The 25,176-nt window shown below is 33.2% G+C and overlaps 15 protein-coding genes across 15 annotated transcripts; 8 read left to right on the plus strand and 7 right to left on the minus strand.

Annotated features, from left to right (window-relative positions):
• Positions 1 to 241: 241 nt before the first annotated feature.
• WICANDRAFT_56400 (tetratricopeptide repeat protein) lies at positions 242 to 2,455 on the plus strand (the record flags this gene model as incomplete). Its single annotated transcript, XM_019182781.1, has 2 exons — positions 242 to 2,090; positions 2,232 to 2,455. 2 exons carry the CDS (start codon positions 242 to 244, stop codon positions 2,453 to 2,455), a joined length of 2,073 nt encoding a protein of 690 aa, XP_019037114.1.
• A 454-nt stretch (positions 2,456 to 2,909) lies between these two features.
• Positions 2,910 to 4,014, plus strand: WICANDRAFT_94971 (uncharacterized protein). The gene has a single exon (XM_019186475.1). It carries the CDS (start codon positions 2,976 to 2,978, stop codon positions 3,732 to 3,734), a length of 759 nt encoding a protein of 252 aa, XP_019037115.1. The 5' UTR covers positions 2,910 to 2,975; the 3' UTR covers positions 3,735 to 4,014.
• Positions 4,015 to 4,569: 555 nt separating this feature from the next.
• Positions 4,570 to 5,202, plus strand: HSP26 (chaperone protein HSP26; the record flags this gene model as incomplete). Its single annotated transcript, XM_019183665.1, has 1 exon — positions 4,570 to 5,202. One exon carries the CDS (start codon positions 4,570 to 4,572, stop codon positions 5,200 to 5,202), a length of 633 nt encoding a protein of 210 aa, XP_019037116.1.
• A 257-nt stretch (positions 5,203 to 5,459) lies between these two features.
• On the plus strand, positions 5,460 to 8,060 carry RDH54 (DNA-dependent ATPase RDH54; the record flags this gene model as incomplete). Its single annotated transcript, XM_019182229.1, has 1 exon — positions 5,460 to 8,060. The coding sequence occupies one exon, from the start codon at positions 5,460 to 5,462 to the stop codon at positions 8,058 to 8,060; it is 2,601 nt and encodes an 866-aa protein (XP_019037117.1).
• A 17-nt stretch (positions 8,061 to 8,077) lies between these two features.
• On the minus strand, positions 8,078 to 9,880 carry VMS1 (Vms1p; the record flags this gene model as incomplete). The annotated part of the gene is made up of 1 exon (XM_019180729.2): positions 8,078 to 9,880. A coding segment is annotated over one exon (1,803 nt), but the record flags the coding sequence as incomplete, so codon positions are not given.
• A 493-nt stretch (positions 9,881 to 10,373) lies between these two features.
• WICANDRAFT_64064 (uncharacterized protein) lies at positions 10,374 to 11,804 on the minus strand (the record flags this gene model as incomplete). Its single annotated transcript, XM_019183666.1, has 1 exon — positions 10,374 to 11,804. One exon carries the CDS (start codon positions 11,802 to 11,804, stop codon positions 10,374 to 10,376), a length of 1,431 nt encoding a protein of 476 aa, XP_019037119.1.
• Positions 11,805 to 12,052: 248 nt separating this feature from the next.
• On the minus strand, positions 12,053 to 13,252 carry HEM12 (uroporphyrinogen decarboxylase HEM12; the record flags this gene model as incomplete). The annotated part of the gene is made up of 3 exons (XM_019182136.1): positions 12,053 to 13,051; positions 13,106 to 13,140; positions 13,201 to 13,252. 3 exons carry the CDS (start codon positions 13,250 to 13,252, stop codon positions 12,053 to 12,055), a joined length of 1,086 nt encoding a protein of 361 aa, XP_019037120.1.
• Positions 13,253 to 13,491: 239 nt separating this feature from the next.
• WICANDRAFT_85094 (uncharacterized protein) lies at positions 13,492 to 15,441 on the minus strand (the record flags this gene model as incomplete). Its single annotated transcript, XM_019185837.1, has 2 exons — positions 13,492 to 15,257; positions 15,405 to 15,441. The coding sequence occupies 2 exons, from the start codon at positions 15,439 to 15,441 to the stop codon at positions 13,492 to 13,494; spliced, it is 1,803 nt and encodes a 600-aa protein (XP_019037121.1).
• Positions 15,442 to 16,910: 1,469 nt separating this feature from the next.
• Positions 16,911 to 17,060, minus strand: WICANDRAFT_23213 (uncharacterized protein; the record flags this gene model as incomplete). The annotated part of the gene is made up of 1 exon (XM_019180981.1): positions 16,911 to 17,060. A coding segment is annotated over one exon (150 nt), but the record flags the coding sequence as incomplete, so codon positions are not given.
• A 764-nt stretch (positions 17,061 to 17,824) lies between these two features.
• WICANDRAFT_106337 (DOPA 4,5-dioxygenase family protein) lies at positions 17,825 to 18,484 on the plus strand (the record flags this gene model as incomplete). The annotated part of the gene is made up of 1 exon (XM_019180468.1): positions 17,825 to 18,484. Exon 1 carries the CDS (start codon positions 18,062 to 18,064, stop codon positions 18,482 to 18,484), a length of 423 nt encoding a protein of 140 aa, XP_019037123.1. The 5' UTR covers positions 17,825 to 18,061.
• Positions 18,485 to 18,740: 256 nt separating this feature from the next.
• On the plus strand, positions 18,741 to 19,612 carry WICANDRAFT_94973 (uncharacterized protein). The gene is made up of 2 exons (XM_019186476.1): positions 18,741 to 19,273; positions 19,305 to 19,612. Exon 1 carries the CDS (start codon positions 18,821 to 18,823, stop codon positions 19,208 to 19,210), a length of 390 nt encoding a protein of 129 aa, XP_019037124.1. The 5' UTR covers positions 18,741 to 18,820; the 3' UTR covers positions 19,211 to 19,273; positions 19,305 to 19,612.
• A 695-nt stretch (positions 19,613 to 20,307) lies between these two features.
• On the plus strand, positions 20,308 to 21,834 carry WICANDRAFT_64070 (uncharacterized protein; the record flags this gene model as incomplete). Its single annotated transcript, XM_019183667.1, has 1 exon — positions 20,308 to 21,834. The coding sequence occupies one exon, from the start codon at positions 20,308 to 20,310 to the stop codon at positions 21,832 to 21,834; it is 1,527 nt and encodes a 508-aa protein (XP_019037125.1).
• Positions 21,835 to 22,013: 179 nt separating this feature from the next.
• TRX3 (Trx3p) lies at positions 22,014 to 22,415 on the plus strand (the record flags this gene model as incomplete). Its single annotated transcript, XM_019182093.1, has 1 exon — positions 22,014 to 22,415. The coding sequence occupies one exon, from the start codon at positions 22,014 to 22,016 to the stop codon at positions 22,413 to 22,415; it is 402 nt and encodes a 133-aa protein (XP_019037126.1).
• A 341-nt stretch (positions 22,416 to 22,756) lies between these two features.
• Positions 22,757 to 23,230, minus strand: WICANDRAFT_64072 (uncharacterized protein; the record flags this gene model as incomplete). The annotated part of the gene is made up of 1 exon (XM_019183668.1): positions 22,757 to 23,230. One exon carries the CDS (start codon positions 23,228 to 23,230, stop codon positions 22,757 to 22,759), a length of 474 nt encoding a protein of 157 aa, XP_019037127.1.
• Positions 23,231 to 23,801: 571 nt separating this feature from the next.
• On the minus strand, positions 23,802 to 24,218 carry WICANDRAFT_13091 (uncharacterized protein; the record flags this gene model as incomplete). Its single annotated transcript, XM_019180559.1, has 1 exon — positions 23,802 to 24,218. A coding segment is annotated over one exon (417 nt), but the record flags the coding sequence as incomplete, so codon positions are not given.
• Positions 24,219 to 25,176: the final 958 nt, after the last annotated feature.

The raw sequence follows: 25,176 nt of genomic DNA on the forward strand, positions 1-25,176 counted from the left end.
CAGCCGACATACATCTACATAGTTGATGTACCTTTATGAGGAAGCCACTTCATAGCACATTTAGTCTAGTACCAAAAAGCATCAAAAGGACAGCAAAAAATAGCAGCTGTTTCATCAAAATTCACACTTCAAGGTTCGTCAAAGAAAAAAAAAGAACTACATTTGTACAACAAGTCAAAAAAAAATTCAATAGTTTCTCTTCTTCTTCTTCTTTTCACACAACGACAAATAACAATCAAACATGCCTAAACGTTCATTGATATCACCAACTCAACCAAGAACGAAGCGGAAGACGCCTTCAACACCGAATGTTCCTTTGAACAAGAGCACAAACAACAATAATAACAGTAATGATAATGGGAATGGCGTAGTTGCTGCTTCAAATGCTGTTCCAGCTTCAATCAATGAATATGAATTAGTTTCATCACAAACTTGGGCACAGATCGGATCATGTTCATTAGCTTTGAATCTTTATAAATTGGCCATCAAATCATTTGATAATTCATTAAGACATTTACCAGATAATGTGGATTCCATAGTTGGATTATCTAAATCTTTGAAATTAGAACAAGAGGAGGTTCATTCACTTGCTGGATTTAAACACTCTACAGAACTCATTATTTCAGCTATTCAACAATTTCCAAACCTGAATAATGATATCAAATTATGGAGGGAATTAAGTGAATCACATTTGGGTTTAAAAGAATATGAACAAGCACACCAAGCAATAACAAGAGCATTGAATTTAAATCCAAATGATACTGAATTGTTATATTTGAATTCTGAAATTTTGATGAAATCTAAAAACTATGTCTATGTGAAGCATATCTTGCATACTATTTTATCCATATATCAAAACAAGACCAATGAATTGGTTAATGAGTTGGATCATGAAATAATAAGGAACACACATGCCAAATTAGCTCAACTGTTCATACTGGAGAATAACTTCAAGTTTGCTATTAATGAGTTCAAATTGGCCATATCATCGCCATTACCATCAACAACATCAAAATATGAAGAATATGCATCAATATGGATAAATTTTGCTTTATTGAAAGAACGTTTAAACCAGTTTGATGAAGCTTTCCAAATCATTAATGATGCCATTAATCTATTAGGCAACATTCCAAGACTATTAATAGCAAATGCTTATTTCTTATTGATACCAGTAACAAAGTTTTTTGATCCAACAATGGCTATTCAGTTATTAGAAAGAGCTATTAACCAACAACGTTCAAATACAGGTAATGAAGATAATGATGATAGTGATTTCTTGACATGGTATCTTTTGGGACGTGCTTATTCTTTAATTGATTCACCAAGACAAGCTTATGATACTTTTCAAATATCATTAGGGAAAGGTCCATCATCACCATTACCTTGGCTGGCTGTTGGTTCTTTATATTTGAAACTGGGTCAACTACCAGATGCATTGGCTGCTTACTCTCAAGCTGCAAGATTACAAGTTGAAGGGCCAGATGCTACAATCAGTCAAATTATTGCGTCAGCTACTGCTTGGGATGGATTGGCTTGTGTTTATGAACGTTGTGATGATCAAGCTCATGACGCTGCGGATGCTTGTCTTCGTGCTGCTGCCTGTTTTAGAAGTGCTGGTGATTTGAGGGCTAGTAGCCAAGCTGAACAAAGAGCACATTCATTAACTACAGCTTCAAGAGGCGAGGCTCCACCTCCAGCATTGAAAGGTCCACCAGATACTCCAATTGTTCTTTTGAGAGACTTGATTGGAATGTTTCCAAGAGACATTAGTGAATCATATCAAGATCCTCCACAACAACAACAACAACAGCAACAACAAGCTCCAAATCAACAGTCACGTCAACCTTCAGGTCCAATCCCTCAACAAGTCCAAGTTCCACCACCTCAGCAACCTCAACCTCCAAGATCTGTACAAACTACACCAAGAATCGAGACACCAAAGCAATTTCATCATTTACCATTACCACGTCAATCCTTAGCAGCTGGACGTTCAAATACCCCAGATGGAGCTTCAACTCATCAAAATAATACACCACCTCAACAACAACAAGCTACATTTCCAGGTGGCCCACCACCTCAACAAATTGCACGTACGCCTATTACAGGAGCTACACCAGTTATGCAACAATCTCAGCCAATCGCACCACAACCCGGCTCAATTATTCAAGGTCAACCTCAACAACAAGAAGGCTACATGATTGATGTTAACCACAGAAACATGTATAAAGGAGGTCCAATACCACCACAACAACAGCAACAACCAGCATTCATGACAGGTCCTTTACCACCTCCTCCACCACATGGAGTTCCAATGGGGTCTACGCCTACAACTACAATTGCCATTCCTGGACCACCAGGAGTTTTGGGAAATGGGAATGGTAATTATCCACCACCTCCACCACCTGGTTATGCCTATGTGAATGGACAACCTAATGCTTTCGTGCAATGGAGATGATCAACCTTTTTAGCTCTAACGAATTTTTAATGACTATGTATTTAATTTAAATGATGTAGCATAATGTTTGATCTCCTAATTGTTGGATTTTGGATCAGATCGGGCCATCTAGATCAAGTGACACCAAATCTAGCGTTTCCCAGTAAAGGCAAGTGCCTATTATTAGAACCCATCACAACATCAACAAACAAACGCGTCCAGTTTTTTTCATTTTAAAGGAGCGATACCCATTATACGTGTCAGTCCCGATCTGGAAGTGTTTCCTGATTTGGCCGTTTTCTGTCTTTTTCATAGCGAGGCACAGGCACACAAAAACGCGTTCGAGAATTGTGAAAAAATCAGATGCATCGCGCATATTGGTGAATAAAGGTCAAAGATTTACAATTGGGAATAGCCAGATTTGATTGAAAAAAAAACTTCAACGATTTGATACTTAAGAGACTCTCCATCCCTGTTCAAATAAACTGCTTTACAAAGTATATATCATTCGCTCACTCACTTACACACTCATTTATTGAAAATGCACAGAAGTTCAAGCCATATCGGTTCATTACACGACTACAAACCAAAAAAATTATGGAAATCTATAGTTTCCAAAGATTCAACCAACTCTGAAAATTCATTATCAAGAACTTTATCTAGATCAGCTTCAACACATACAACCCACAGTAATAATAATGCAAAGAAAAGATCAAGTATGATAATATCAGAACCAACTTCAATACGATCAAATGGAATGAAAAGATTATCCACGATATCGGGATTCAACTTATTAGATAACACGACTGATTTGAGTATTGATCCAAAAGAACGTGATTTCTATTCAAAATTATCAAGTAATAATAGACATCAATCAGTATATTTACAAGATGAAAATCAAGATGATGCTGATGATTCTGAATCAATACATTTCATTAATATGGATCATGACACCAATCAAGAAATTGATACCTTATCTTCAGCTTTAGAAGATTACAAAATTTTCACAACCTCTAAGGCATCAAACACAAATAATCATCAAGAGAATAGAAAAGAATCAAGAATGTCTTCATTACCATCATTTTCTTCAACAAGTACAATAGATTCACAAATTTCAGTATTACACGTTTCTAATTCATTATGGATTGGTTCTACAATAAGTGATCTTGAAGAAGAGGACAACTTAACAAAGGCTGAAGAAGAAGTTGATTATTTTAAAGAGTTTGACTCAGAAAATTTATTCAGATATGCTGATAATGATAATGAAAGAACTCATAGAACTTCATTGATCTTTGTCTAATACACCTAATCAAAATGATCCTTGAAAAGTTACCAAGAACTTATTTAATATTAATGAAATATATGTTATGAAATTTTTTATTTTAACCATTTGACATATAACATGAACGCAAAGTTACAGGGATTACATAACTGAGTTCTTGATAATAATTTTAACCTGAAATTGTGAGCTTGAAGTTCCTTGGAAATCCGTAAAGGACGACCAGTTTTGCAAATTTAAACACGAGCTTTGGAGATTTGGAAGCTGATCCACAATTGTATGAGCTAATCATCACCCAAATATTTGCTAAACACCAGCTACCGAGTTAACCAAATATGGCTCGTATGATCTGATCTTCTAATGGAAAAGGGGTTCAAAGAAAGCCACAATATCATAAACTTCTAGCAATTTCCAAGGTACTGAAATCACTTCAATTCTCCTCATAAAAGAATTTCTCATCAGATTCTTCTTCTATAGATTTCCAACAAATCTTTGAAATTCTTGTACCTTAAAATTTTGTATGTGTCACTTTTTGTCTTTTGCCCCAACCGATTCCTCCTTGTTTTTTTCTCGAAATTTCGCGAATGTTTTAAACTTTTCGAAAGATTCTTCATAAACTCGTTAGAAAATGTGGAAATCAATGGAAAGTAGGAAAGAATAGTAGAGACAAGCCGGATATGAAGGAGAATTAATCGCTTCTAGAAAGTTCATCAAGTGTATCCAAAATGTGTATATAAGGAGTGCTTGAATCCCTCTTGGATGCTATCAATTCTTTATCATCAATCAACAAGAATAGTTTTAATCAACAATTCAAGTCACAAAAGTTACAAGTTTACTCTTATTAATTACAAACACAATGTCATTTAACTCACCATTTTGGGATTTCTTTGATAACATCAACGATGAAGTTGATCAATTCAATCGTTTATTAGCTTCCAATGGTTATGATGATCGTGTTAGAGTTTCACCTTCATCAACAAAAGCTGTAACTCAAGGAAATGAAAAAGATCAACAAGCTGTTACCAAATCATCTGCCCCAAAGAAAAATGAAAGATCATTAGTCTTCCCAAGTTTGTTCAATTCACCAAGTTTTTTTTCATCAAACTTTGATGTTGTTCCTCCTGTTGATATTTTGGATAATGAAGATAACTATGAATTACACGTTTCAATTCCAGGTGCTGAAAAAGATAAAATCAATCTTGATTTCAATGCTGATAAAAATCAAGTCACAATCAGTGGTGAAATCCCTGCACATACCGATGATAAGAATTTGAAAGTTAATGAACGTTCAAGTGGTAAATTTGAACGTCATATAAGTTTACCATCCAGTCCAAAATTAGATGAAAACAACATCAAGGCTAATTATGCTAATGGTGTTTTAACTTTGAAGATTCCAAAATTATCCAAAGAGAAATCCAACACTCGTCGTATTGAAATTAGCTCATCTGAAACTTGGGGATCAGATGATTCTGCTGAATCCAAACAATAAGCATATCGTTTTATGAATCTGGAATTTATATAACATTACTTATTTAATTTATAGCACATGAATATATGAAAAGAAAATGAAACTTTACTGAAATTGTGTAGAATTTGGTTTTCGCACTCTATCGCGTATTTTTTTTATTTGTTGTTTACCTTTTGATCAAACAACTAATAATAAACGTCCCAAAGTCACCAAATTCAATGTACAGAAGGCCTAAAAGCAGTGGCCATGGTGCCAGTGCTCCTTTCAAGGCACCGCGTATGAACATACCCAGCAACAGCAGATCTCCAAGCTCAAGCTCTGACATTGCCGCTGATACTAATGATACCCATCAAGCCTCCGAAGACATCAAGGAAAACATTCAGCCAAAACTAGTATCAAAACCTGCTGCTTTCAAATCTGTGCTACCCAAGCGTTCACTGGTTGCACCTTCTATTTCACCACCTTTAAAGCAACAAAAGAGAGAATCAATACCTGGCCATGAACGTTTTTTTGAAGTTGTATGGCGGAAACAAACAATGAAAAAGAACAAGACATGGGATGGTGATGGGTTCATCGTGTTGACTTCGAATTACATATCACTTAGGTCAGATGACTCATCAAATTACAAAGAGCTAAGTAGATTGAACAACGTGTCAAAGTTCACTACAGATGGAGTTTTCAGTATGGGTAGTTATGAAGTTGAAGTTAGTAGTAATGAAATTAATGATTCTCAAGAGATTGAAAAATTCAAATTCAATGCAAGATTAGGAAATATAGGTGCAACTCAAATACAGCCACCTCTGGAACCTATCAAGCCTGATATTAAAAAGGAAACTCCGAAACCATTCAAACCCATCAATACCCAATTTAAACAAGTTGTACATACAGAGCCCAAACCTCAAAGAGGTGAACCATTATATGATCCAACTTCAGAAGGTGCAATAGTTCTCAGGAAACAACACCCAGATGATACAGATGTCGTTATTGATCCATTCTTGGCTAAAAAATTGCGTCCTCATCAAGTTCAAGGTGTGAGGTTTCTTTATGAATGTGTAATGAATCAAAGAGGTTTTGATGGACATGGTGCCCTATTAGCTGATGATATGGGATTGGGGAAAACATTAATGACAATAACTACACTGTGGACCCTTTTGAAACAATCACCTCAAGGTTTTGAGAATCCAATTTGTCATAAAGTTCTTATTGCATGTCCTGTTACTTTGATTGGTAATTGGAAAAGGGAATTTAAGAAATGGCTACCAATGAATAGATTGAATGTCTTAACGCTAAATAGTAAAAACACTATTGCAAAAGATAAACAGGATGTTAAAAACTTTGCTAAAACAAAAGTCTATCAAGTTTTAATAATGGGGTATGAGAAAATTTTGAATATGAAGGAAGAATTGGCTTTAACAAAATTTGATTTGTTAATATGTGATGAAGGTCACCGTTTGAAGAACAATTCAAACAAAACATTGCAAGCTTTAAACTCATTAGAAGTTGAAAAGAAAATATTGTTATCTGGTACACCAATTCAAAATGATTTATCAGAATTTTTCAACATTATAGATTTCATTAATCCTGGAATATTGGGCAACTATAATCAATTCAAGAGAAATTTTATGAATCCAATCCTAAAATCAAGAGAATTGAATTGTTTAAACCCAGAAATTATTGAAAAGGGGAAAGAAAAATCACAAGATTTGATTGATATAACAAAGCCATTCATTTTAAGACGTACTGCATCAGTTATCTCAAACCATTTACCACCAAGAACTGATGTTGTCTTGTTTTGTCGTCCAACTTCTCTTCAAATCAATTTATTTAATGAGGTGTTAAGTTCACAAAATTTTACTTCATTATTAGATAAGTCTTCAGGTTCAAGCTCATTAGGATTAATCACAATGTTTAAAAAAATTTGCAATTCACCTTCATTGATCAAAAATGATAAACTTTTCAAAGAAGTTTCAGATTCAAATATAGTTCACCAAGTTACAAGTGGTAAAATTTTAGTCTTGACAGAACTCTTGAAAGAAATTTCCGCAGTTGGAGAAAAAGTTATATTAGTTTCAAATTATACTCAAACTTTAGACATACTTCAAAATATAGTTTTAAAGTTAAACCTTACATATCAAAGGCTTGATGGTTCAACGCCCAATAAAGATAGAGATTCAATAGTCAACTTGTTTAATAATAGCTCATCAAAATCCAACTTTGCATTCTTATTATCTTCAAAATCAGGTGGTGTTGGTTTGAATTTAATCGGTGCTTCAAGATTGATTTTGTTTGATAATGATTGGAATCCATCAGTTGATTTACAAGCAATGGCTAGAATTCATAGAGATGGACAAAAAAAACCAGTCTTTATCTATAGATTAATTACAACAGGTTGTATTGATGAAAAAATCTTTCAGCGTCAATTGATGAAAAATAATTTATCTGATAAATTTTTAGATAATAAAAAAGGTTCAAAAGATGATTTATTTGATATGAATGATCTTAAAGATTTATTTACACTGAATTTGAAAACTAGTTCAAATACTCATGATTTGATTGAGTGTGATTGTGGGGGTGAAGGTGAAGAGATTTCAGATCTTGAAGAGGATGATGAGGAGGAAGAAGAAACAGCACCAATTGCCAAAAAGCAAAACAGTTGGGTATCAGCTCTAGAAGTTAAAAATAACTCTACTGATGAAGGTTCTGAAAGAAAGAAAACTATTAGAAAATGCTTAGCAGACTATAGACATATAGATCCAGCATATTTATTAGATGGAAGTGGAGATGTTACAACAGGTGATGAAGTTACAGAGAAAGTTGTTTACAACTCACCAAAATTGATAAGTTTTATATTATCAAAAGTTAACAAACCAAGTCTATGAATAATAATAAAATGCACCTATTTCAATTGTTGTTGTTTAAATCTTGCCTCTGCAGCTCTTGCTCTCTGTTCTCTCATTAATCTCATTTTTTGTTCATCACTTAATGAATTCAAATTTGCTTCACTTAGATTGACACCTCCTAATCTTTTATTTTCTTTTGATGCTGCGATATTTTCTTCTTTTTTGGTCAACTCTTCTTTAATCAATTTTTGTTTATTCTCCTCTTCTTTTTTCTTCTCATCAGCTTCTTGTTTTTCAACATCTTCACGACTTATAGCTTTACCCACATGAGCTTTTTCCCAATCTATTGAATCTTCACCAAGGTCAAATCTTGTGATTTGGAATGATTGTCTTGTTTGTTTATTTGCACTCAAATCAAATGGAGTTTTACCATTATTATTTGTTATTGTAGGATCAGCTTTAGCAGTCTTTATTAAAATAGATATCAAGTTTTTCACACCATGAGCTGCTGCAAAATGTAATAAGGTTGGAGTGTTGAAATATTCAGATTCGGGTTTCAATTGGAAATTTGGAGATAACTTGTGCTTCTTCAAATAAGTTATTAATACTGGACCTCTTGATTTCTTCAAGTAACCAACAAGTTCAGCAGTATGTTTCTCCTCTGGTGAAATTTCTTTTAATTCCTTCTCTTTTTGAATTCGACTTTGTTGAATCTGTTCTTGTTGTTGTTTTTGCTTTAATTTCTTTTCATCAACTTTTGGTCTCGAAGTTATATTCAAATAAGTTAAATTAACCCATGCTCTTTTCAATTCAGAAGTTGTAGCTCTCTTGGTGGTGAATGGGAAACTTCTTATTCTTTCATCATCATTTCGTAAAACTGCGCGTTCATAACCCACAATTATATTTCTATTTGAAGAACCATTTGCTCTAATAAAAATTGAATCACATTCATCTAATTCTTTTTTCCAAGATTGTAATAATTCTCTAACTTCATTTTGTAAAGCAACTTCATTATATCTACGCAAACTTGAACCTGCAGAATTTGCCTTACCTCTTGCATTATCACTAGCACTTTGAGCACCACCTTGTTTTCTTCTTGTTGTATAACGATGGAATGATTTATGAGCAACAATGTCAACACCTTGCTCCAAAATTGATTCACCAGGTTTTATGGCATTCCCCTTTGTTGATTTTGGTTTATGGTTTATAATGGCCCCAGCAAAATGGCCACCACCAATCATCAATAATGCTGATTTCCCAGAAGAAGATTTTGATTTCCATGATTTCAAAGCCTCAATTGGTTCTTCTAACTCTTTAATACTGAATAGTGATTTATACACACCAAAACATTGATCTTGATCTAATAAATCAGATTTAAACAAAATATATGGTGATCTTGTAGCAAGGTGACTCACTACTCTATCAGATTCTTGGAGTTTCAAATCTTCCAACTGTTTAATATTTTTCTCAAAGATTGTATCTAATTTATCCTTCTTGTAAGCATAAATGTCTTTTCTTTCCCCTTCACCTTCTTCTTCGCTATCACTTGAATCAGAACCTGATATACTCTCATCTAAATCACCAGCTAATTCTTCAAATTCTTCTTCAGTTAATCTCGGAAGACCTTTCAAATCTCTCTTCAAGTTGAATCTATGCAAATCAGATTTATAATAATCCTTATCCTTAACTTCATGCTGATTTTTATTGGAACTTTGGGAATCTATGTGACTCAATGCTTCTGAAGTCAATTTTTGTTGTGGCAAAACTTCTTCTGTTGTAGAGCTATCAAAATGCATCAATTGTAAAGACCTAAGCACTCTATCAGATAGATCATATACAAGGGTTTCATCCTGTTGAAACTTGGGTTTATCCGACATTATTATGGTGCTTTGTTTTGTTTAGAATAGCTTGGTTATATTGTTTGTTGCCTTCAATTTTGTTTTTTTTTGTTGACGTTGAAATTGATGCAACAACCTCAACTTTCCAATATTAAGAAGCTCATAATAAATGGAATGAACTCATAAGCTGAAGCTGCTGGTGAAGTCAATTGACAAGAAATCAAGTGAATTCAATTTGGGCATATTTCAATAGAAGTTTCAGAGCAAGAAATGGTTACTGCTATGGTATATTCAGGTGATTCAAATTTCAATCCAATTGCTGATTTGATCAAAAGTCTAACTGCTGATTCAACTTCTCCAAAAGATGGACAATCGCCAGGTCAAGGTTTGGTTGCTGGTAGAGAAGAATTTTATCCGGAATTTGCTACAAAACATAACTCTATTAAAACTTAGTTGAAGGTAAATGTACAACAGATCATATTTCAGCTCCTGATGTTTGTTTAAAGTATAAAGGTCATTTAGAAAACATTAATGATATTTTACTTCTTGTTCTTGACAGGGGTACACCATCGTTAAATTCCAGGCTCTCAGTTATAAGCTCACCTCCCCAAAAATCAGCCTTTAGGGAATTCAATATGCGAGAAGAAGTTTTCACTTTCCTTCTTTTGGGGGGTTCTTCTCTTGGTTCTTGTTCATCTTCAAACATTTGGTCATAGATTATTGATCCTAAAAGGATTTTTGAGTTGAACTTTTCATCTATAGTTGGATCATTAGCATAAATATGTGTATCATTGACGAGGTAATACTGGATTTCTGCTATCAATCGTGAGCTCCCATTACTTTCATCATTTTCTGATCCTTCTTCACAAAAATTATCAGGGAATTTAATAAACACAGTTGAAACTAAATCGTTTAGAATAATTTTTTTCAGATGAAGACATTCTTTGCATAATAAATAAGAGTACGTTTGAATCAAGGACTTGTTTATAACATCTGTGTTGAAGTTTTCTGAGCTTTTGATGTCTTCTTCAAGTTTAGGCTTTTTGTGTTCTATGAGAAGTAGAGCTTTCTGTGCATTTATTTGCTCTTCACTTTCATCAAATATTGAACTATCTGGGAAAAGTTCTACTGATTCTTTTTCCAATGACTCCAACCGTTTCTTGATTAATGGATTAGTGCTGCTGTGGCCTTGTGACAAATCCTTTTGGAAATTCAATCCTTTTTCTCTTATCTTTATTTTTTTATTAAAAAGTCCACTGACAAAATCTAGGAGAGGTTCAAGAACTCTTGAATTGAACTGAGCTTCTAATTTTCGTTCCAAGACCCCTAAAACATGATAGTCTCGTGAAAGACACTTTGGTATTGTTGACAAAAGTTCTTGGGTCATTATTCTGTAAATTTCTTGATCTTTTTGCATTATAGCTCTCTCTGTTTTTGCTTCAAATTTGGAAATCCCAGGAAGTATTGTTGTAGTAAAATTGACCTTAGATGGGATAAACTTCATTTGACCCAAACTTGATGTGACCAAATTTTCTGTACCTTTCAGCACAGATCTTCCAACTTCATTAAGATCAACCACATTCAAAGATCCAGGGATAATAAACCAAAATTTCCACAAGTTTCGGAATGTTTTTTGCCCAAGTTTATGTGCTGTAAGACTGTCAATATAGTTTAATTCACCTGGAGGAACAGCGCCATCATATAATGGGGAAGAGTTTAATATGCTATTGTCGATGAACTCCCAAAGCCCAAATAACAACTCTCTTTTTGTAAAGCTTTCAATATCAGTACTATCCTGAGGTTTAAGGCGTTCAAATAGCTTATTATAATTCACTTGCATTAAGGGTTTATTGAGCTCATTTTGAAGGTTCAAAACGACCTGATCTCCATTATTCTTTATAAAAGCTATCACGGCCTTTTTTTGGTGATCACTTATAGCAGACATGATGTTCCTTGGAGCCATAGACCAGATATTCAACGACTAATTGGGACAATAGAAAAGATAATTCATTAAGTTTGAGAGGTTTAATCAATTTTTTGACACAAAAAATGGATTCGCACACGCACATACAATTGATTAATCAGAAAAACAAATCAACATGAGGTAAAATTGCCCAAAAAGCTGTAAACTACAAAAGGAAACCATCAGGAAAAAATTCTTCTAAACTATATATAAGATGATTGAAGAATAACCTATTGAGAACCAATTCTATGACACTCTTTTAAGAAATGACGGATCTTTTCAGGATCCATGAAAGGATGAGTACCATGACCAAAATTTATTATATAGTGTTGTTTACCACCACCAAAACCTTTAATCATTGCTTCAACTTTTTGAGAAATGATTTCATCAGAGCCATAAATAGTACCTGGATCCAAGTTACCTTGTAAAGTGACTCTACCATTAGCAACTTTAACAGCTTCTTCAGGTTGATATAACCAATCTAATGAAACTGTATTATAACCAGATTCACATAAATCATTTAATGCATACCAAGAACCTTTTGAGAAAATTGTGATTGGGATTTCCTCAGTTATACCTAATTCTTTTAGTTTTTTAGGTAGTTTAGCAGAAATTTGTCTAATATAAGGTAAGGAAAATTCTTTAAATTCATTTGGACCTAATTCACCACCCCATGATTCAAACACTTGCAACATTTGAGCACCTGCAACAACTTGATGAGCCAAGAATTCAATTGCAACATCTGTGATTCTTTGTAATAATTCATGAGAGGCTTCAGGATATTTATAAATCCATTCTTTAGCAAATCTAAATAATCTTGAACCACCACCTTCAATCATATAAACCATTAAAGTCCATGGTCCACCACAAAAACCTAATAATGGGACTCTACCATTTAATTTCTTTCTTGTTAAAGTGATTGCTTTAAAAGCCCAATCTAATTCTTTTGTAACATCAACATTTTTACTCAATTTTTTCAAATCTTCAGGAGTTCTTAAAGGATCTGTGAAATGAGGACCTTGTTTATCAATCATTTGAACATCCATACCCATTGCTTGAGGAATAACCAAGATATCACTAAAGATGATAGCAGCATCGATTAATCCATCAAAATGATCAATTGGTTGAATTGTAATTTCTGAGGCAATTTCTGCATCTCTACAAGTTTCAAAGAAATCACGGCCACCTTTAACTTCATGATATTCTGGTAAATAACGACCAGCTTGTCTCTGTGAAATTTCAGTTAATATTTTGGTTCACTCCTAAACTTTTAGTATACTCACCATGATCCAAATTGGAGGTCTTTCCACTTTTTCACCTTTATAATAGCAATGTTAATTCTACAAGCTCAATTTGATAAGGAGGAAAAGATACATACCTTTTGCAGCTCTTAGAATCAAATCATTTTTCAAAGGAGCAAATCCAGACATTTTCAAACGTTTTGTATCCCTTTCAGTCATATAAAACTTTTCTTTAAAAGGGTGTTCAAAATTTCGTTGACTTTATCTTCGTCTGTCAGTTTCTCGGGAACAAAAAAAATAAAATTAAAAAAAAAAAAAAAAAATCAATTCGCGATAATCAAATTGGTTTCGGGGCACTACTTTATACAAGTGTAAAATTTCAAAATGTTTATAAAGCACAAATTTCTAAATGTATCATGATAATATAACTATTCAACTTGTTCAGTTTCTGGTTTATCATTCCAAAACTCATTAGTGACAGCCATTTTTTGATGGCTATATAATGGAGGTTGTTTTGGAACATTTCTTCTAAGGAAATTTCTTTGGAAATCATCCCAAAATTCTCTAGTTTGATATTTAGCATGAACCCAAATTGGTACATCAAAGATTTCATCCAATTCTTCCAATGTAAGACCTTTTGTTTCTGGTAAAAACCATAAAACTAGGAAAAATCCAACAACATTCCAAGCAGCATAAAAGCAAAACCCACCAGTTGGAGTAAATGCAGAAATCATTGAAGGCCATGTAATTGCAATAATAAAATTCCAAAACCATAAGTTACCAATCATTAAAGAAGATCCCAAAGTTCTAACATAAAGTGGGAAACATTCAGCAACATAAGGAAAAGTAACAACACCTGAACCAAAAGCATAAAAACATGTAAACAAGTATAAACCTAAAGTGATTGCACCAACATGACCAGCTTTATGCTCCATTGGAATATAAAATGAAAATCCAGTCATGAATAAAAAGGCAGCCATGAATGGGAAAGTTAACAATAATAAAAATCGTCTACCAGCTTTATCAATTGAGAAAAAAGCAGGAATTGCAAAGATCACACCCAACCAACCATAACCTAAAGAAGCACCTAAACCTTCAATTTCAGTATAGTTAGCTTCAACGAAAATAGTGGAAGAATAATAAGCAATGATATTAATACCACAAAATTGTTGCATAAAAGTGACAATAAAAGAAGCAACCAATGCATTTCTATTTCTTCTAACTGTAAATAATTCTTTAATTTTAACCATTGTTGGAGTATTTAAACCAGCCTCTTCTTGTAATAAAACATATTGATAAAAACAATCTCTTGCAGCACAAATTTCATGATTTCTAATAGATTTTAAAGAATCATATGCATCATTATAACGACCTTTACCCATCAACCATCTTGGAGATTCAGGTATAAAAGGGATTTGAAATAAGGCTAAAAATGCAGGAATCATTGCGGATCCCAACATTAATCTCCAATTTAAACCTAGGGCAATACCATGATCAGGTACATAATAAAAAGCAATTGAAAAAACATAACCTAATGCAATTCCAACAGCTGTAAAGAATTGCCAAAGCATTGACAAAGCACCACGGATTGGAGCAGGAGCAGTTTCACCAGCATAAACAGGAACAGTTGCAGATTTTGGACCAATACCAAAAGCACCAAGACAAGCTCTTGCAATAAATAAATGATACCAAGTATTTACAAAACCTTGCCAAAAACATGTTAGAGCAGAAACAAAACATGACCAAAATATAACTTTTTTACGACCAAATCTTTTATTTGCAGGATCTGTAAATAAAGTTGAAACAAAAGCACAAAATAGATAAGGAGCAGCATTGACTAAACCTTGTAACCATTCATCTCTTGAAGTATCTTGGCCAATACCTAAAGCCATTGGATAGAAAAGCATTGCACCACTAATAACAGTTTCATCAGCACCTTGAGTAGCAGCAGCTAAAGAAATTGAAAAAATAACTTGATACAATTTTCTTGGGATTCTCCAAGGATGATGAATTTCATTATGAACAACTTCTTTTTCTTCATCTGATAAAAATGACATTCTATTATAGTTTTTAGGTTCTCTAGCTAATGCAGCAGCTCTTGCAAATAATTCAGGATTTGGTAAATCATGCTTTAGGGCGAAATTTCTCCCCATATTCATAACTTGTTCTTCATCATAATGGGAAAGGATATTATCTACACCAGAGGTGTTGTTTGTTTCTTGTTGTTGATCATAAGAATTTTCGGATTTTAAGTCATTTGAAGATGAACCATTTTCAAGTTTGTTGCTGTTGGTGTTGGTGTTATTTGATTCAAATAATGCATTTGAATGAGGAGGATTACCTTCATCATTAAAGATGGACGTTTTTTCAGGATCCATTTTTGGTGTAATGTATTAGCCATAGGGGAAACCAAATGGAATTTATGGAAACATCATGATATATATACTCATATTTCCAATGAATTTAGCAATTGCAAAGTTTTTCTTTGCCTATAACCGTATTTTACAATAAGCTTTTTTGGAATTTGGACATGGATTGGCAGCGGTATGGGGCCACATAAGCTTAATGTAAATTATTACATCAGTTTTAATTAATTCAAGAGTTTATTAGTTATAAAATAGTTGATGATTGGGTTATTATAGTGTATTTAATGGGTTATAGAAGTGTATTTTATGTGCTATTCGTGTTTTATTCAGTGTGTAACGTGCATTTTGATCCCAACTGTTCCTGGATATCCTCGTCTATTGTTGCTTGGTTGCTCCAGGGCTTACTCATGCTCTCCACTGAACATCATGATTCATCTACAACATATCCATAATCCTATTTATATATTATTACACTTCATAACACATCGATCCAACAAACATTGTCCTCTTTAATTCTCCTCCAACTTGATCTTTTTCCTTATACTCCCTTCTTCATCTTCTTCTTTATCATTCTTGTTCAATTCATCAAACTTCAATTTCAACTTCAACTCACGTTCTCTTGATGCTTGTTCTAAGCTCTCCAATTCTTGAATCCTACTCTTATACAAATCATTAACTAATTCTAATTCACTGATTCTTGTTTTTAATTGAGAAATTTCATTTTTTTCATCTTCATTATTACTCTTAGTACTTAATGAAAAAGCACTTGGATTGGTTAATGAATGTTGAGGACCAAAACTTGGTGAAGAATATAACCCATTATTATTACCACTATTCCCACCATTAATTGATGGTAATTTGGTACCTTGTGTAGTATTACTTAATCCATTACCATTTGATCCAACACCTGCTAATGCAGTAGCTGGTGAAAATGGTGTAGTGGATTTCTTATTACTATTACTATCTTTTGTCAATGGAGGTAATTGATCAACATGACTCATATTTTCTAAAGCACCAGCTGCAGCGGCAACATGAGCTTGAGCCAATTGATGTTGATGAACTTGTTGCTTTGGAGTTGTACTTAATAATAATGGTGAAGTTATTGTAGTTAAATTTGGTGCAAATTGTGTTGGTGCAGAATTTGGGTGATGTAATGGAACACCTTGAACTTGTAAATGATGAGGTAAATGAGGATGGAATTGTTGATAAATATATGGTGAATTTGTTGCAGTCTTTGTTGTTTGTTGTTGCTGTTGTTGATTTCTTGGTAATAATGGAACTAATCCAGGTGAAGTTTGTGGAGGAGTTGGTGATAATGTTTGAGTTCTTTTAGGAACTTCAAGATTCTGTTGTTGTTGTTGAGGGATTTGATAATCTTTTGGTGAATTCTTTTTTGATTCTTTAGCTTTAAATTCAGGAGTATTTGGATCTGAATTTTTATTTGAATTATTACCATTAGAATTAACTTGAGGATGTTTAACACGATTTCTTGATTTGATCACATCTGTTTTAAGAGAAATTGGTCTTGGACGTCCATGTAGTTTCAAAAACAATCCACATGCATTACATAAAACTTGTCCAGTTTCATCTCTTCTCCATAATGGTGTTGTTGAAGTTTTACAATTCTTACAAACTGGTGTGGAAAGATTTGTCTTTGTTGTAGTGGCACCATTTGAATTGATGTGAGTAGTTGTCTTGACATTTGGATGTTGAGGTTGCTGAGGTTGAGGCTGTTGTTGTTGTTGTTGCGGTTGCTGCTGTTTTATTGGAGGTATTTGTAAAGGAGGTAATTGGTTCTCACTATTAGCACCACCATTATTACTACTCCCAGATGAAGAATTGATTGGAGGTATGGTGATGTTATTCTGGTAAGGAGCAGCTTGTTGTTGCACTTCAGACATGGCAAAGACTATTTTGTATTTCTCTATGGTTTATACTCTTGTTGTAGTTGTTAAAACTGGTAATCTTGTGGATCTAGCATCAAATAACCTCTTTGTCTTGTTGTTATATTCTTGTGGGGGGCGCGGGTATCCTTAAACTAAATCAGTTGATATCTTGATAGCAGCATGGACTGGTTCTTGAAGAGATGGCTGATGGCTGGTGGTGTATGTGTCCTGATTGATGGTTTGTCTCTGTTCCAGTGGGTTGTGTCAACGAGTGTGATGTGTCTTGTTGTTGTTGATGATGTTGAAATTTATCTTATCTTCAAAGCAAAAAAAATTTTCAGCTTTTTTTTGTTTTTTTCGTTCGCCAGTAGAAAAAAAAATTTTATCAGCGCGCGTTCTTCTTATCGACAAACTCCCGTAATGGCCGGATTAGGGAATTGCCATTTAGGGGTGCGGCAGGGGTGTGCTAGGCAGGGTGTGCTGAGGATTACGCTGGACTGGAAGGGTGGTTACTGGGATGTCAGTGTAAACTTCAGAACTAAGGGAGATAGAGTCAGGGTAATGTTCAGTCACATGATCAGTCACGTGAAACGTTTATTGTCTTTGTCAGCATGACTTATATCATGACAAACATGATTACAATTGATTTAGCCGAATAAGTACTCGACCAAGTGTATATAAAAGACCATGAAGGATGGATTGATTTAAACTCTAGATTACTCTATTCAATCAATTAACATTTCAAAATGACTTCTTCCAGTACATCACAACATTCCTCATTCCATTATGGCATTGTGTCCTATGACTTCCACACTTATTTTAAGCTAAATGATCCAGTACAAGTAGAATTTGCTAAATCTTTTAAACAAACAATTGAGAATGAATTTCATAATGAACTACAATCACCAAATCTAATGAGAGTATTCAAGACCCATGAAAAACAATTAGGACCTCATCCAATTGGTTATGGAATGTTTGAATCTGATACAAGATCACCTGAAACATTTCTCAAAATATTAAACTACTATCAATTAAATCATGGGGAATTGAGTGTATTAATACATCCAAGATCAAATCAAGGGGATTTAATAGACCATACTAAAAATGCTCTTTGGTTAGGTGAAAAATTACCTTTGCTTGTTGAATTTTTAAAATCATCAGTATCATGATCAGCAAAACCGTACGATTTTTTTTATGTCAAAGTTGAACCAAAAACAAGATGATTCATGAGCATCTTTCAACAACTTGATAAATAGTCATATCTTTCTTTCCTAATTTATTTATTCATTTATTCAGTTCTCTTCAAGGAGTAGACCATACTAAATAATTATTTCACCTGATCTAAAGGCGTACACTTATTTCATCTGCACATTGTCTTATTAGGCCGTACTGAACCCATTTCTCATAATAAGATCCCAGATCTGAAAAAAAGAATATATACCAAACAAATCCTTTTCAAGATGTTAGAATACTCAACCAATCCATCACCAATAGTATACCCTACAATGACAAAGAATCATCATCACAGTTCTCCTCCAATAACGTACAGATTAAAAGTTCTTCATATCCGTCATACACATCTTTCAAAATTAGAAGCACAATACCCAGATTGTGATGAACTCACATCAAATATATCATACCCTATATTCAACAAACCAACAAAATCAAGACCTTTTTCAGTCTTTAGCTCTTCAGGTGTAATGAGCAATAACAATTCAATTTTAAACAATCATTCACTTATTTCAGATACAAATAGTACAATCACAGGTTCTTCAACTTTGGCAAGTTCTTCAATGAATCATCCTGCAGATAGTTTAACTTCTTCTAAGAATAAAATTCAATTAAAATACAGAGGTTTAATGACAACTAATGAAGAAATATTACCAAGTGCTTAAAGCGTTGAAGTTTGATAATTAGTTTAATGATTTATGGCGTGCTTTTTTTTGATGAAGAAGTAATGTAGAAACCAAAACCACTAGGAGTGTAACTTACTGATTGATCAGTAAACCGAGCTGATCGATTAAAAACAGACCTTATCGAAGAATCTAATTCAGTACCTTGACTTCTTTATACCCTTGATGTTTGGATGTTTATACTGTCGGTAAGGGCACTCTCAAATGACTATTAATATGGTACCGAAACTAGATAATTATATGTGAAATACCTTAGATTATGCTATTGTCATCTAATTAACTGCTTAAAGTAATTTAATTCCGTACCTCTATTAATTAATTGATTAAATTTGTGTGATATAAAAAATTTCAAAATTTGAAATTATCAGCATAGTACTCTAAAATCACATTTCAATTTTGTAAAACTTCATATTTTTTCGATTCTAATTAAATTTTTGATTTTATGACTATTTAAGTATCCAAAAATATCTATTAGATCAATTTATTTAATTTTAGCAATTTTTCATACGATATTACCTATCAAACTTCTTGAGTTAATTTCAATGTAAACTAGTTTCAAATAATGTTTATTTACACGTAGAGTAATGACAGATTGAAATGTACGTATAATGAAGCTCAACATCAATATGAAAATCACTCTCGAAAATGATTATCGACCTGCGCTTGCCTTGATTGCAAAATAAATGTTATAATAATCATCCTGAAAGTATTTTACTTGCAACGCATCATCTTCTTTATAGTTATGTTCCATAATTTTTTTCTACTGGCCCGCAATAGTGACGATGTGTAATGAAGTCGACAAAATCTCCCAAAAAATGCCTTTGAATATCCAGAAAAAGGGTATAAAAACTTCAAGCGCTGAGTAACAATCTCTCAACATTTTCACTTTAAAATACTCACTTTTTCTTTATTTTACTCCCCATAATGTCCAGCCAAAAGTCCGGTTTCGAGCCCTGGGCACTTTGATTTTTTTTCCAGGATTTTACATGTTTTGATAATTCAGAAAAGCTCAAAATGATAAACATTAAAAGAGGAACTATCAACAGAACGATCAAGATCAAGAGTCGCTGGCGGTGATGATGGATCTGGAACCTATTCAAGAAACCAATGTGGCGGTTGAAGTTAATGGTTTGAATCACAATGGTGATAATGCTCTCAATGGTGACAAGGTTGTTGATAATTGTCCAGAAGAATTAGCTTCATTCATTGAACCATCTTCTTTAGACATTGAAGAGCTAAGGCTAAATGAGCTATCCAATTCATCAGCATATATGGAGGCTAAACTAAAGATACCCGAACTGATCAAATCAATTGAAGACCATAAATTAGAATTATCAACAATTGAAAATGAGCCAAATTTAACAAGAGATATTGAATTATTCTTTGATTATGTTTTGAAAAATGTATCAAGTGGTGAACATGATAGAAACACATTGATTGAAAGAAATAAACTAATATTAGAATCGAAAATCTTAACATTACCATTAAGAATTTGTGCTTTTAATTATGCTTCAGATTATGACCATGGTGCTAATCAATTATTTATAAAGTTGAAAAATGATACAATTTCAATGAAAACCAAAAGAATTCAAGACAAGATAACTGATTTAACAAGTGATATAATGATTAAAGAAAACGAATTGAAAAATTATCAACTTGTTGAAATTGAAGAATTGAATAAAATTGAAGAATTAATTAAACAAAAAAAAATTGATGATAATGTACAAAGAATTGAAATGGCTAAACAAAAGAAACAAGATCAAGAAATTGCCAAACAACAAGAAATTGAAAGATTAGAAAGAGAAAAATTGGAGGAAATTGAAAAAATACGAAAGGCAAAAGAAGATGAATTGCAAAAAATTGAACAAGAAAAATTAGCTAAATTACAAAAACAACAAGATGATTATTTACAAAAATTAAAAGATACTGGATATTCTAAATCAACTGCATTTATCATTGATGAAAAAATAGAGTTATCAAATGGTGCTGGTGGTGATAAAAATAATGGACCTATTAAAGTTAAACAAGAAGGTTTCACAACTGATAAAGCTGAAGAGTTATTAAATAAATTTAAACAAAGTAATAGAGAAGGGAGAAGAAGACTGCGTACTGAAAGGGCAGCTAAAAGGGAAAGACATAAATTACAAAGAAGTAGAGGTGAACAAGATATTAGTGATGATGATCTTTGGTTACCTGAATTGGATGGTATATTTTCAGATGATGATTTACAAAATCCAATGGAATTAGATGATGAAGATGAAAATTCTCGTAATAATTCAACAACACCATCAGATCAAGAAAGACCTTCACCAAGTTATGTTGATCCAAATGTTACTGAAAAACCGTCACCTCAACCTTTGATACAACCACAAACAACAAAAACTACAACACAGCAACAACAACAACCACCAATTACTAAGAAGAATTCGCAAGACCTTTCAACATATTTACAAAGAGTTAAATCAAACGAATTACCATCATCATCAAATTCATCAACTGCATCAACTGCATCAACAACTAAAAGACCTAGTTCAAATGTTTTCATTCAAACTTCAGATCCAAGAAAACGTAAAAAATTGCTACAGCAACAAACTTTAAGAAAATGAAGCAGGGAATGAAACTAGATAGTTAACATAGTAAAAAATTTAATGGCTTTATGAATATTGAATTTTTGTAGTGTTTTGGTCCGAACCAGATTTGATGATATTCTTTGAAAAAAGGCTTTAAACTCCATTCAAAAATTTGTCATCTTTTACTCTTTACAATCACAATTCCATATTCCAAAATGTCATTCACCACTACATTACGTCCAGCTATTTTAAGAATCAGACCTTCATCAGTCCTTTCATTCCAATCAGCTCGTTTCAATTCTTCATTGATCAAAACTTCAACAAATTTAAAAGAATTTAAAGATTTAATCAAGACTGATAAATTAACAATAACAGATTTTTTTGCAACTTGGTGTGGACCATGTAAGGCAATTTCACCAGTTTTGGAAAAATACAGTAAAGAATTTACAAATGTTCAATTTTTAAAAGTTGATGTTGATGAATCAAATGAAATTGCTCAAGAATATGGAATTACAGCAATGCCAACTTTTGTATTATTTAAAAATGGTGAAGCAATTGGAAAAATCGTTGGTGCTAATCCTCCTGTTATCAAACAAGCTATTGAACAATACCAATAGTTAAACTACACTGAGTGTTTTGACAAACATCAAAAATATATATATTTAGTTTTCTTGTTTTTTTTTGTAAATTTGTTTTGTTAAACCTGTTAACATTATGTATAAATGAAATCTAAAAGCAAAACCCGAAGAAAACCCACTATCAACATATTTGTTCTCTCCCCTTTTCTTCCATTTTCTGTTTTTTTGTTTTTTTTTTGTAATAAGTTAAAATAAATCATAGAATTGTCCGTTTTCATTTTGTAGAAACACACATCACCTCATAAATCACACGATTGACTTTTATTTCTCCCTTTTGGAGAAACTCTCAGTCCTTAGCTAAATACACAATAACATTCAACTCAACAGTTAAATAGTTTATCTCTTTTTAAAATTTCATACCCTTCATTAATTTTTTCATAACATTCATCATCATCATTTAATTTTTCCAATTTCAATCCATAATTTAAATTCCAATTGATAACAGGACATTTGATACAACTTCCTTTATAAGTAATTTCAGTTAAATAGTTTGAATTTTCATTGATTAATCCAGCAATTTCTTTAATATTATTTGATTCTTTTATAGTTTTTTTGAAACTTGATAATTCATGTATATTTCTTTCAAGATTCTTCAAATTTGATTGTAATAAAGATAATGAACTTTTCAATGAAATATAATCTATATTTTCTTCAATTGGTTTGGATTGAAATTGCTTCAATTTAGAAACTTCAGCACCTCCCTCCACTTCTTCTTCTTCTTCCAGCTTTCTCTTCTTTAAACATGGCGACCCTTGAGCTGTGTCTTCATGTTGATGTAGTAGAGGATTAGCCATATCACACTTGTATTCAGTCTTTGTTCAATTGTTGTTGTTAATGATTTGACACCTTAAAAACACACACTTTTAACAATACACAAACCCTAATTTCTCATCGTCAAGATGATCAAGAGCAAGAAACCAAAAGGATATCTGAAATACACAACCAAGGCAATTAAGCTGAACAATCTTTGTTGTTGTGGTTGTTGCAAATGTGTTAGCCGCTGTTAATTTGAACAGATGTTTCGATTTCGATTTCGATTCTTTGCTCCTTAAAAAAAAAAACGGGATGTCGAAAATTTCGCCACTTTCCAATTTTTTTTTTTTTTAAATTTTTTGTGGTCGCGAATTTGACAGATTTTTGAAACGGGGACACACGGGTATAAGCTGCTTACAAAAGAATTATTCTAAATGTACAAATTATATTAATATTAAAAACAGAGCTAAAATCAAATTGAAAATAGAAGCAAAAGTTTTAGAAAGTGAAATGAAAAATTCATTCTTTTTGGCATCGTTATGTTTAAATCTAATTAGCAATTGGTGCTGGAACATTTCTCTTGAAGAAATAATATTGATCATCACCAGCTAAAAAGATGTTACCTTGTGGATGATATTCACAAATAACATATATGATATTACCATTACATCTCTTGATGGCACAACCAAGCTGGGTAGATGCTCTCCAAATCAATTGAGTGAAATGACCATATTGTTCAAAATCACCAGAACTTTGGGATGGATCTTGATAGTTATAGTAAACATTTTCATCATACCATAGATCAACAGCTTGAGTATCAGTGATTGTACCATAAGCCAAGTTTTCACCAAAGTTTAATCCAGTACGTGGTGAATGGACTAAAGTACCTGAACATGCTGAATGATCAGTGCTTTCAATTTCATCAATATAACTATAACCGTAATCAGCTAATGTACTGTTCCAAGTTAATAATGGAACACCATGTCTAGCTCTGTACTCATTATGTCTTGCTAAAACAGCAGCTTCAAAAGCATTCAATCCGCTTGTGGCTGCTGCAGAAGTTGAAGAAGATGAGGAGCTTGAAGTTCTTGTGGAGGATGAAGTTGTGGATGAGCTGGTGGAAGTAGAAGATGGTGTGGTTGATGAGCTGGTTGAGGTAGAAGAAGATGTGGTTGATGAGCTAGTTGTTGAGCTGGAAGTGGTTGATGATGAAGTTGTGGAGGATGAAGTAGTAGATGAAGTAGAGGATGAAGTTGAAGTAGATGTGGAGCTTGAAGAAGTGGCTTGAGAGCTTGAAGCTGAAGCTGAAGCTGATGGTGCTGAACTGGATGGACCAACAGATGAAATAACAGTACCTGGTTGAGAATCAAATGATGATGAGGATGGACCAACTGAAGAAATCAAACTACCAGCATCTGAAGTTGGACCAACTGAGGAAATCAAAGTGCCTGGTTGAGAATCAATTAATGATGACAAGCTTGAAGAGTCTTCCTCAGTTGATGAAGCCGGTATACTAAATGTACTTGAAACGTAACTTGAGTTTTGATATGGTGGACTGATAATATTTGATGATGATGGGTATAATGATGATGTTGGAATTGATGAAGCACCTGAAGAAGATGGTGCGATTGTTGGGAATGAAGAAACTAGTGAACTTGAAAATGGTGCACTTGATTCAGATTCTGGTAGAGATGAAGAACCACTTGAGACTGGAGCACTTGATTCAGATTCTGGTAATGATGAGGACCCGCTTGAAATTGGAGCACTTGAGCCTGATGAAGGATTGCCAGTTCCACTTGGTCCAGCTGACGATGAACTCTTAGTGTATGCTGTATATGTTGCAGTACCTGTGAAAGTATCAGTTGATGTGGATTGCGCTAATGAGGTAGCCAACACCATTAATAGTGAGATTGAAAATGTTGTAGTCTTCATTTTGATATTGTAATAATCAGTTCAAATGTGGGTGTAGTACTTTGGTTGAATAAGT

The sequence above is a fragment of the Wickerhamomyces anomalus genome, assembly GCF_001661255.1.
Source record: "Wickerhamomyces anomalus NRRL Y-366-8 unplaced genomic scaffold WICANscaffold_5, whole genome shotgun sequence".
NCBI lineage: Eukaryota > Fungi > Ascomycota > Saccharomycetes > Phaffomycetales > Wickerhamomycetaceae > Hansenula > Hansenula anomala.

Excerpts from the sequence above, each read along its gene's own strand:
- WICANDRAFT_94971 (XM_019186475.1), top strand. The coding sequence starts at position 2,976 with ATGCACAGAAGTTCAAGCCATATCGGTTCATTACACGACTACAAACCA.
- WICANDRAFT_94973 (XM_019186476.1), top strand. The coding sequence starts at position 18,821 with ATGACAAAGAATCATCATCACAGTTCTCCTCCAATAACGTACAGATTA.